General features: G+C 45.3%; 1 protein-coding gene across 2 annotated transcripts in view; it reads right to left on the reverse strand.

The window, feature by feature from the left end:
* cdk5rap1 (CDK5 regulatory subunit associated protein 1) overlaps nucleotides 1–11,336 on the reverse strand; it is a 44,413-nt gene extending 33,077 nt beyond the window's left edge. Inside the window, exons 1-2 of one of the 2 annotated variants that reach the window (XM_072514648.1) lie at nucleotides 11,026–11,336; nucleotides 3,750–3,853 (exon numbers count right to left, since the gene is read on the reverse strand). In XM_072514648.1, coding sequence (XP_072370749.1) covers nucleotides 3,750–3,853; nucleotides 11,026–11,326 — 405 coding nt within the window. In that variant the 5' untranslated portion in view covers nucleotides 11,327–11,336. The remainder of the gene's footprint in view (nucleotides 1–3,749; nucleotides 3,854–11,025) is intronic. The other variant, XM_072514647.1, reaches the window with a different exon arrangement.
* Between the last annotated feature and the right edge of the window lie 558 nt (nucleotides 11,337–11,894).

An 11,894-nucleotide genomic window follows, 5' to 3' on the forward strand; every position in this document is an offset into this window, starting at 1 on the left:
TCTCGCAGCGAGTTCCAGGCACCCACTAACCTGTGTAAAAAAAACTTGCCTCGTATATCTCCTCTAAACCTTGCCCCTCGCACCTTAAACCTATGCCCCCTAGTAATTGACCCTTCTACCCTGGGGAAAAGCCTCTGACTATCCACTCTATGCCCCTCATAATTTTGTAGACCTCTATCAGGTCGTCCCTCAACCTCCGTCATTCCAGTGAGAATAAACCGAGTTTATTCAACCGCTCCTCATAGCTAATGCCCTCCATACCAGGCAACATCCTGGTAAATCTCTTCTGCACCCTCTCTAAAGCCTCCACATCCTTCCAGTAGTGTGGCGACCAGAATTGAACACTATGTAGTTGGAGACATTGGGAATGGAGTGGTTTGTGCACCTGACAATGCAGGCAGCAGCATTTTGGACAAATTGAAATTTATGGGGTTGGTAGCAGGAAAGCTGGTTAAGTAGACTTGCGATGTAGACTGACAAGAAGAAGTGATGCTTCATTACATTTGTACAGATCAATAATGTGTGAAACGTTCATGGTACAATCTCGAGTTTCGCCCAACTCTTTTTAACTTGTGTTAACTGCAAAAGGCAATAAGCAGCCATAGTTTCTATGTTCCATCATTTGCAATCTTGTGCGGAGAGTAACTAGGACTAGCATTCGACTGGGTTAACAATCACTTGTTAAATCTCAATTTTACACAATAGAAATAGAAAAACATTAAGCAATTCCTCCACTTTGAAACGTGGAGATAACCCAGACTGTGCATGCTATACTGACTGGAGATAAACTGCAAGCTAAGTGTATTTTCAGGGACTAAGATTACACAGAACCAAGAGATTCCAGCAAATGATCACCAATACAATAGATTTTGCATTTAAAAATATTGTTCAACACTGAATCCTGAAAATAACTCTTCGTAAACTTTTGAGCACAGTCCTTGGGTGGTTCATATGGGCGCTTCAGTTCCTTGTAGCCTCCCTTCACTGTCACAACATAAACTGACAAGTCATAGAAATAACTGAAAACAGAAAATAGTGTTTTACCTTTCTTTCTACCTTCAAATCAGAATATAACTAACATGGTTAAAGGAGTTCTACAAGATTACAAAAAGATGTGCAGGTTAGGTAGATTGGCCATGATCAACGAGAAGGGTTGCGGGGATAGGATGGGAAGTGGGCCTTGATAGAGTGCTCTTTCGGAGGGTCAGTGTGGACTGTGGTGGGCTGAATGGTCTCCTTCTGTACTGTAGGGATCTATGGGATTCTATGGACGAGATAGGTAATTGCGTACTCATCAATTTTGCTGTTAAAGAATAAGTCTATAGACAGGCTTGGTTGGTTTTGATTGGTTTAAATTTTTGACCAGCATATTCAGTAGGTCCGTTCAGAGAACCCCAAGAGTTCAACAATTTTTCAAGTATTTAATAAATTTCTGAAACTGAAAGTAATAGCCCAAATGATGAGATTAGATTCTGAACGGACAATCTCATGGCAGAAGAGCACCACTGACCTTGACATTAACTCTGGTCATTATTTGTTTATTGTCTCCCTCAACTCACCCCCAATTATTTTAACAAGTAATTTTGTAACTTATGTTTTAAACACTAATATATTGAGGTACAGTACTGTCAGCTATGTTTCCGACACATTTGGATCAGCATAAAATGTAGTTATTAATGTCTAAATTGTTATCCAATAGTTTTTCAACGCTTGCCAAACTTGTGACCATCAGGTCACTATATTTACCACATGATACAAATTAAATGCAATATTAATAAAACAAATGCGCAGTCATTTGAACACAAGTTTGAGGGTTTTAAGCTGTCAGCAAACAAGATTGATACTCACTGTCAGAGCTATAACAACTTCAAAAACAATCCTGTGGTGCATTCTCAAAGAACGGTGACAAATGTTAACTGACATGGTCTGCTTCTGACAGTATTCTCTGGTTTATTTTACAAGATATAAATTTCTTCAAGAGCGGTCTCTATTTTATCAGAACTGATACATTAATTGGAGAGGGAAACCTCTACAAACTGGCTTCTACAATCTGCTTTGCTTATGCTCTTGGTCCAATTATGAGGTTTCTAAGATTGTTTGGGACTGCCTTTTTAACTTAACGTAAAATGAAGGGGATTATGTGATCTCTTGTGAAGTTTGTCTGACAGGGAGTCTAGGTGGTTTGACTAGAGATTAATTGGGGCTCATATCGTGTTACTAGCAAGGTGAAAGGTGTTTACAATTGGAGAAGCCTGTGGGCTAACAATGGATGGATAGGAGTCTCCAAAGTCCCAGAAAAGTGTTGAGAATATTGGCTTGTAAACAGTTGTGCTTTAAACTGTCCATTTAATTTCACAATGGTCTAAAGAATTGTTAATCAGTATTTTAACCTGGATAGAAGGCCCATGTGATTTGCGTTGCCATGGTGATGGACTTGGTGAAGGGAGTGTGTGGAAACACAGAGGAAGCCAATGTGATACAGTATTGGGTTACAAGCTTTCCTAAAATATTACTGAATATCACAGACAGGTTATTCTTCCAGGGTCTTGGAGAGAGAGCAGCCAACAGCTTCTGGTGCACCATGTCGGTGGAAGCTCATGCTCGGATTGAAATTATCAAGTTCGTAAGGAGTTAAAATGAAGCTGGAAGATTTGCCTAGTGTGTGTTAGAGGAGGATCTCTGGTAATACATTCACCATGAAGGACAGTTCTGGAGTTAGAAGTTACCAGGTTGAGAACGGAAAAAAGGTAAACCGCCGGGAGCTAAGAATCATTTTGAACTGATATTGAGAGAGCTGAATGTCTACTTAAAGGGCAGTGTAATTTATATCTGTGAAGTGTGTTTATTGGATTGTGCTAAAAATAAAGAGGATATTCCTTTCTGTGATTTAAGTGCAGGTTACCTGTAAGGATACTGTTTTGTTATAGTAAATGTATTAAAATGTGAAATGTTATTGTGTCATTCTTTTAGCCATTAGCTGGAAGTTCAAACTTACTTTTTAAAGTTATGTCTCCATGGGGACCGTAACACAGTCACCTGCCATTTTTAAACAGTGTCCAGACATTAGGTCTTTTGCTCTTGACCAACATCTTTTTACATCAATAGCATCCTATTCCTTTCAATCGCTCACTTCAATAGATCAATTAAGATCAAAGTGCAACACTTTGAATTTTGCTGTACTGCATCAGCTTGCCAAAATTGTGCATCTGAGCCCTCATTGGCTGCCATGCACTGTCCATTGTTCATATACTTCAATTGTTTTGTGAAAACCACTCACTACCAGCTAAACAAAACAAAGTTAATCAGTATGCATCCTCTACACTGGATTCTCTCAAGAAAATTGAGTGCAATTGGACAGCTATCCTTCTGAAGGCTGACCCTGCTGTCACAGCGCTTTGGTGGTCCTACGGATCTAACTGCATTGTGCTTTAGAGACACCCATAGAGAACAGGAACAGAGAAATAAAAAGTGGTGGATTATTTTTCTTGCATTCATTAAGCTAGTGGCCCTTCCAGGTCCCTACAAGCCTGACAACTGAACTACATTCTGATAAACATAATCGCAGTATAACTGATGTGCCATTTCTGTCTAACAGCAACATGGTTGATTTTCCTTCCTCAATTAGGAACTGATGCTGAACAAACTCAAATGGCCTCCATCTGCATTGTAGGGATTCTATGATTGATCTATGATTCTAAAACACTGATCTGATGCAACAGCTGTATGTCAACAAAATTTATATAATTTACCTCAGTGCAGCTGCTGGCTTTCACATAACCATTTTTCTGGAGGATGGACCAAGCAATTTCTGTGTCATTAACATTCATTTGACACCCATAGGTTTCAAAAAACACTGAAAATGACAAACAGTAAAACAAATAAAATGCTAGAAAGACAAACTGTAGGCACTGGAACCTCAAGTGTAGCAAAACTCATCAAATGAATATTCTTGCAATCTTTTTTTCCTCTTTGATTGAATGTTTTGCTCCTTTAAAAGGCAGCAGGTTGTTGTGTAGCTTTTTGTTTAATTTTTAAAACATAATTAAATGTCAGCTACTGCAGTAAGAATGTACGAGCGGCACGGTAGCATAGTGGTTATCACTGTTGTTCACGGCGCCAGGGACCCGGGTGCCTGGGATAGTGCCACTATGGCACTGTCAAGATGCCCAGGTGGCAACACAAGGTCAGCAGCACTCTCAGAGTGCCAGTGCCAGGTTTCCCAGGATGGCACAGCTAAGCATCAGGGCCTGAGGGGGAACCATGCCCATGAAAGGAGGGGGGGGGGGGGATGTTGACCGTATGAAGGCAGTGAAACAACAGGGCACATTTTTCAAATTGGAACGAGTTAGACCATTGCAGTTAGTATGCAGGATTAATGGAATTTGTAGATCATGAGCAAGCTCCAGCCCATATTGGATTTGGCATTAGGATCTTACTGAAAGGGAGCACGAAAATTGTCCATAGGAATTTATGAAGTGGGGAGAAGGTGAGAGTTTGAAGTTGCACCTTCAAGTCAAGTGGTCATATGTGGAAACAAAGATATTCACAACCATTATAAAGGTGGTTAATTTTAAACTATAGTTTCAGCTTTTGCGACTGACAAAATCAAGTGGCTGTCACACAAAATGTGAAGGCGAGAATCATAGCACCACAGAATGGCTACAGCACAGGTGGCAATCGGCCTGCCGTGTCTGTACCAGCTCGCTGCAAGGGCAACTCAACTTGTTCCTCTCCCCGCCTTCTCCCCACAGTACTGTAAATCAAAGCTGTGCCCAAATGACAGAATGGCACACCACTCCCAAACATCTAATGGCTAACAAAGTGGAGGTTACACAGTTTGAGGTATTGGCGAGGTCAAGCTAGACTGCACTGCATGACATGAGGCAAAGATAAATACAATGGCAGTTACTGTCACAGGTCCTGCCAGCAGCTTGCTCCATGTTGACCTCAGGCATCCCAAAACAGCCATTTAGAGGAATGCAAGAAATAAGAGTAGAAATAGGTCAAGCCTGCTCTGCTATGCATCCAGATGGTGGCTGTTCTTCTACCTCAACTCAATTTTCCTGCACCCTCCCCAAATCCCTTGATACCTTCAAATATTAGAAATGTATCCACCTCTGGCTTGAATACAGCGCGGGAGCTGAGTGAGCCGGGACTCTGAAAACAGCACGGGAGGTGAGTGAGCCGGGACTCTGAAAACAGCGCGGGAGGTGAGTGAGCCGGGACTCTGAAAACAGCGCGAGAGGTGAGTGAGCCGGGACTCTGAAAACAGCGCGGGGAGCTGAGTGAGCCGGGACTCTGAAAACAGCACGAGAGGTGAGTGAGCCGGGACTCTGAAAACAGCGCGGGAGGTGAGTGAGCCGGGACTCTGAAAACAGCGCAAGAGGTGAGTGAGCCGGGACTCTGAAAACAGCACGGAAGGTGAGTGAGCCGGGACTCCGAAAACAGCGCGGGAGCTGAGTGAGCCGGGACTCTGAAAACAGCGCGGGAGCTGAGTGAGCCGGGACTTTGAAAACAGCGCGGGAGGCGAGTGAGCCGGGACTTTGAAAACAGCGCGAGAGGTGAGAGAGCGCGGGAGCTGAGTGAGCCGGGACTCTGAAAACAGGGCAGGAGATGTAAAAAGCGTGGGAGCTGCGAGTCGGAGCGGAGATTTTAAAAGATCGCGGCCTAGTTTCGGGAGCCGTTCGGAGGTGGAGGAGCAGTCTCTGTCAGGGAGAGAACCTGAGAACATCTAAGACACTCAGAGGGTAAGAAGCTAAGTAAGTGATTTTTACTCATTTTTACTTTTATACCTTTTTCAAATTGTGTGTGTCGGGGGGAAACTGAAGTGACATCACAGAAAAGCTGTGGCCTGAGTGGCTGGTTGGGAATCTACACTAAATTAAAAAAATTAAGCATTGGTAACTAATTAAACATAATTACTTAATTATAATTTAGAGGGATATCTAAGCCAGAGATCGGAGAGTACTATATTTAGCTTTCGCATTTCTAGTAGAAATCTAGTGCTAGGAAACAGATAGTTAACAGTAACTTTGAAATTTAAAAAAATATATATTTAAAAATTTTTTTTTTATTTTTTTATTTTAATTTTAATTAATTGACGCAATGTCAGTTAGAGGGGTGCAGTGCTCTGACTGTGAGATGTGGCAGGTCCGGGAGGCTTCCAGCGTCCCGGATGGCTTCATCTGCAGAAAGTGCACCCAACTGGAGCTCCTCACAGACCGCATGGTTCGGTTGGAGCAGCAATTGGATGCACTTAGGAGCATGCAGGTGGCGGAAAGCATCATAGATCGCAGTTATGTAAATGTGGTCACACCCAAGGTGCAGGCAGAGAAATGGGTGACCACCAGAAAGGGCAGGCAGTCAGTGCAGGAATCCCCTGTGGTTGTCCCCCTCTTGAACAGGTATACCCCTTTGGATACTGTCGGGGGGATAGCCTATCAGGGGAAAACAGCAGCAGCCAGAGCAGTGGCACCATGGCTGGCTCTGATGTTCAGAAGGGTCAAAGCGCAGAAGAGTAATAGTAAGAGGGAACTCTATAGTCAGGGGCACAGATAGGCGATTCTGTGGACGTGAAAGAGACTCCAGGATGGTATGTTGCCTCCCTGGTGCCAGGGTCCAGGATGTCTCCGAACGGGTAGAGGGCATCCTGAAGGGAGAGGGCAAACAGGCAGAGGTCGTTGTACATATTGGTACTAACGACATAGGCAGGAAGGGGCATGAGGTCCTGCAGCAGGAGTTCAGGGAGCTAGGCAGAAAGTTAAAAGACAGGACCTCGAGGGTTGTAATCTCGGGAGTACTCCCTGTGCCACGTGCCAGTGAGGCTAGAAATAGGAAGATAGAGCAGCTAAACACATGGCTAAACATGTAGGAGGGAGGGTTTCCGTTATCTGGACCACTGGGAGCTCTTCCGGGGCAGGTGTGACCTATATAAGGATGGGTTGCATCTAAACCGGAGAGGCATAAATATCCTGGCCGCGAGGTTTGCTAGTGTCACACGGGAGGGTTTAAACTAGTATGGCAGGGGGGTGGGCACGGGAGCAATAGGTCAGAAGGTGACAGCATTGAGGGAGAACTAAGGAATAGGGACAGTGGGGCTCTGAGGCAGAGCAGACAGGGAGAAGTTGCTGAACACAGCAGGTCTGGTGGCCTGAAGTGCATATGTTTTAATGCAAGAAGTATTACGGGTAAGGCAGATGAACTTAGAGCTTGGATTAGTACTTGGAACTATGATGTCGTTGCCATTACAGAGACCTGGTTGAGGGAAGGGCAGGATTGGCAGCTAAACGTTCCAGGATTTAAATGTTTCAGGCGGGATAGAGGGGGATGTAAAAGGGGAGGCGGAGTTGCACTACTGGTTTGGGTGAATATCACAGCTGTACTGCGGGAGGACACCTCAGAGGGCAGTGAGGCTATATGGGTAGAGATCAGGAATAAGAAGGGTGCAGTCACAATGTTGGGGGTTTACTACAGGCCTCCCAACAGCCAGCGGGAGATAGAGGAGCAGATAGGTAGACAGATTTTGGAAAAGAGTAAAAACAACAGGGTTGTGGTGATGGGAGACTTCAACTTCCCCAATATTGACTGGGACTCACTTAGTGCCAGGGGCTTAGACGGGGCAGAGTTTGTAAGGAGCATACAGGAGGGCTTCTTAAAACAATATGTAGACAGTCCAACTAGGGAAGGGGCGGTACTGGACCTGGTATTGGGGAATGAGCCCGGCCAGGTGGTAGATGTTTCAGTAGGGGAGCATTTCGGTAACAGTGACCACAATTCAGTAAGTTTTAAAGTACTGGTGGACAAGGATAAGAGTGGTCCTAGGATGAATGTGCTAAATTGGGGGAAGGCTAATTATAACAATATTAGGCGGGAACCGAAGAACATAGATTGGGGGCGGATGTTTGAGGGCAAATCAACATCTGACATGTGGGAGGCTTTCAAGTGGCAGTTGAAAGGAATTCAGGACCGGCATATTCCTGTGAGGATGAAGGATAAATGCGGCAATTTTCGGGAACCTTGGCTAACGAGAGATATTGTAGGCCTCGTCAAAAAGAAAAAGGAGGCATTTGTCAGGGCTAAAAGGCTGGGAACAGACGAAGCCTGCGTGGAATATAAGGAAAGTAGGAAGGAACTTAAGCAAGGAGTCAGGAGGGCTAGAAGGGGTCACGAAAAGTCATTGGCAAATAGGGTTAAGGAAAATCCCAAGGCTTTTTACACGTACATAAAAAGCAAGAGGGTAGCCAGGGAAAGGGTTGGCCCACTGAAGGATAGGCAAGGGAATCTATGTGTGGAGCCAGAGGAAATGGGCGAGGTACTAAATGAATACTTTGCATCAGTATTCACCAAAGAGAAGAAATTGGCAGATGTTGAGTCTGGAGAAGGGTGTGTAGATAGCCTGGGTCACATTGAGATCCAAAAAGTCGAGGTGTTGGGTGTCTTAAAAAATATTAAGGTAGATAAGTCCCCAGGGCCTGATGGGGTCTACCCCAGAATACTGAAGGAGGCTGGAGAGGAAATTGCTGAGGCCTTGACAGAAATCTTTGGATCCTCACTGTCTTCAGGGGATGTCCCGGAGGACTGGAGAATAGCCAATGTTGTTCCTCTGTTTAAGAAGGGTAGCAAGGATAATCGCGGGGTCTACAGGCCGGTGAGCCTTACTTCAGTGGTAGGGAAATTACTGGAGAGAATTCTTCGAGACAGGATCTACTCCCATTTGGAAGCAAATGGACGTATTAGTGAGAGGCAGCACGGTTTTGTGAAGGGAAGGTAGTGTCTCACTAACTTGATAAAGAGTTTTTCGAGGAGGTCACTAAGATGATTGATGCAGGTAGGGCAGTGGATGTTGTCTATATGAACTTCAGTAAGGCCTTTGACAAGGACCCTCATGGTAGACTAGTACAAAAGGTGAAGTCACACGGGATCAGGGGTGAGCTGGCAAGGTGGATACAGAACTGGCTAGGTCATAGAAGGCAGAGAGTAGCAATGGAAGGATGCTTTTCTAATTGGAGGGCTGTGACCAGTGGTGTTCCACAGGGATCAGTGCTGGGACCTTTGCTCTTTGTAGTATATATAAATGATTTGGAGGAAAATGTAACTGGTCTGATTAGTAAGTTTGCAGACGACACAAAGGTTGGTGGAATTGCGGATAGCGATGAGGACTGTCTGAGGATACAGCAGGATTTAGATTGTCTGGAGACTTGGGCGGAGAGATGGCAGATGGAGTTTAATCCGGACAAATGTGAGGTAATGCATTTTGGAAGGTCTAATGCAGGTAGGGAATATACAGTGAATGGTAGAACCCTCAAGAGTATTGAAAGTCAAAGAGATCTAGGAGTACAGGTCCACAGGTCATTGAAAGGGGCAACACAGGTGGAGAAGGTAGTCAAGAAGGCATACGGCATGCTTGCCTTCATTGGCCGGGGCATTGAGTATAAGAATTGGCAAGTCATGTTGCAGCTGTATAGAACCTTAGTTAGGCCACACTTGGAGTATAGTGTTCAATTCTGGTCGCCACACTACCAGAAGGATGTGGAGGCTTTAGAGAGGGTGCAGAAGAGATTTACCAGAATGTATGGAGGGCATTAGCTATGAGGAGCGGTTGAATAAACTCGGTTTGTTCTCACTGGAACGAAGGAGGTTGAGGGGAGACCTGATAGAGGTCTACAAAATTATGAGGGGCATAGACAAAGTGGATAGTCAGAGGCTTTTCCCCAGGATAGAGGGGTCAATTACTAGGGGGCATAGGTTTAAGGTGAGAGGGGCAAGGTTTAGAGTAGATGTACGAGGCAAGTTTTTTTACACAGAGGGTAGTGGGTGCCTGGAACTCGCTACCGGAGGTGGTGGTGGAAGCAGGGACGATAATGACATTTAAGGGGCATCTTGACAAATACATGAATAGGATGTGAATAGAAGGATACGGACCCAGGAAGTGTAGAAGATTGTAGTTTAGTCGGGCAGCATGGTTGGCACAGGCTTGGAGGGCCGAAGGGCCTGTTCCTGTGCTGTACATTTCTTTGTTCTTTGAATATACTCAATGACTGAGCCTCCATAGCCCATTGGGGTAGAGAATTCCAAAGATTCACCACCCTCCCAGTGAAGAAATTCCTTCTCACCTGGGTGCTAAATGTCTTACCTCTTATTCTGAAACTATTGTTTGTGAAAACCCCAAAATAAATTATACTATTGATGGGAATGAGATTTCACAAAATAGCAAACCTACAAGCGAATTTTGATTAAATTGGGCAAATTATTAAAAAAACCTCTGGCTGCCTGCCTCGTCACAGAGCTGAAGTAATCATTTGTCTCGCCAGTGCCAGACAAGATGCACCTGCATGCAAATATGGCATCATTGTAAGGTCACTCACACCGCAATTAGGAACATTGAGTGCATCAAGCCTGCTCTGCCGATTCATACAATCATGGCTGATTGGACACTTCAATGCCTTTTACACCCACTATTCCCCAGATGCATTCTCAACAACCTTTAAAACATATTCCTTCTGGCAGAAATCAGCACGGTACTTCTTGTAAACGATGTGGAGATGCCAGCGTTGGACTCAGTAAGAAGTCTTACAACACCAGGTTAAAGTCCAACAGGTTTATTTGGGATCATTAGCTTTCAAGAGTGCATGAAACCAATGATCCAAAAAAGCCTGTTGGGTTGTAAGATTGGTGTTGTAAGATTTCTTGTAAATGTTGATACATTTTATGGCACCAAAATGCACACAATTAGAATAATCAAATTTCCACAGTTGCATTTGACCTGTTGTGACTCCGGTGCATAATTCGTATCATTACTTTACATCAATGTCATTAATGCATCAGAAACCCCCTCCCCAGCCTTGTTTATGTCGGATTTTTAACACCCTGGTGCTCGCCAATAAGCGTGGTGCACAGATTTGGTGGGAGCATTAAAATCGGCGTAAATTTTAAGGAAACTCCCGCCGGAGATCCGCCAGAAAAGTTCAGCGAGATGCTCTGGTTTTGCGGCCGCTGATTGCAGGGCCTCCCGCTCACAAGACCCACCTCTCCTCCCGCCGCCAGACACTCCCACCCCGCTCAGGTAGGGCGGCGCCTCCTCGGCGGCCAACCCGCCCGCCTCCGCCCCATTCTCGGGCGCTCTCTGGATAAACTCCCGCAGGGACGGGCCGCCCTTTCTGAAGCTGGGTGGCGGCTCCGGCCTGTAGTGCCTGTGTCCGACCTGGCTCCCGGCCACTGAAGCGCACCAGCCGGCCTCAAGCTGCCAATGAAGCCGGGACGCGCTGCAACTCAACAAGAATCTGTTCACAGCCCGGAATGTCCTCATGGCGGGCGCACTACTGCGCATGATTAAAACTGCAGAGCGACTGTCATGGCGGGGAACCGGTTCCCGCATACGTGAAAAAGCAATGCGCTGCCATCTTTGTAAAGCCGTGTGCGCTGACGCTTGCGTGAAAAAGCAATGCGCTGCCATCTTTGTAAAGCCGTGTGCGCTGACGCTTGCGTGAAAAAGCAATGCGCTGCCATCTTTGTAAAGCCGTGTGCGCTGACGCTTGCGTGAAAAAGCAATGCGCTGCCATCTTTGTAAAGCCGTGTGCGCTGACGCTTGCGTGAAAAAGCAATGCGCTGCCATCTTTGTGAAGCCGCGTGCGCTCCCCCCTACGTGAAAGGGCAATGCGTCGCCATCTTTGTAAAGACGTGTGCTCTTCCACATGTTGGAAGGGGTCGCAAAGCCGGCTCGCCGCCATTTTAGTAAGGGAAGCAACACCCGCCTGTGAGGGAACAGGGACAGGACTACGCCTGCATCTTATTGAAGGTGTTCTGCTCATAATTTTGAAAAACAAAACGTGAAAGGAAACTTGACTAAACCAAAATAAGGGTAAAATACTGCGGATACTGGAAATCTGAAATAAAAG

The sequence above is a fragment of the Scyliorhinus torazame genome, chromosome 8, assembly GCF_047496885.1.
Source record: "Scyliorhinus torazame isolate Kashiwa2021f chromosome 8, sScyTor2.1, whole genome shotgun sequence".
Lineage (NCBI taxonomy): Eukaryota > Metazoa > Chordata > Chondrichthyes > Carcharhiniformes > Scyliorhinidae > Scyliorhinus > Scyliorhinus torazame.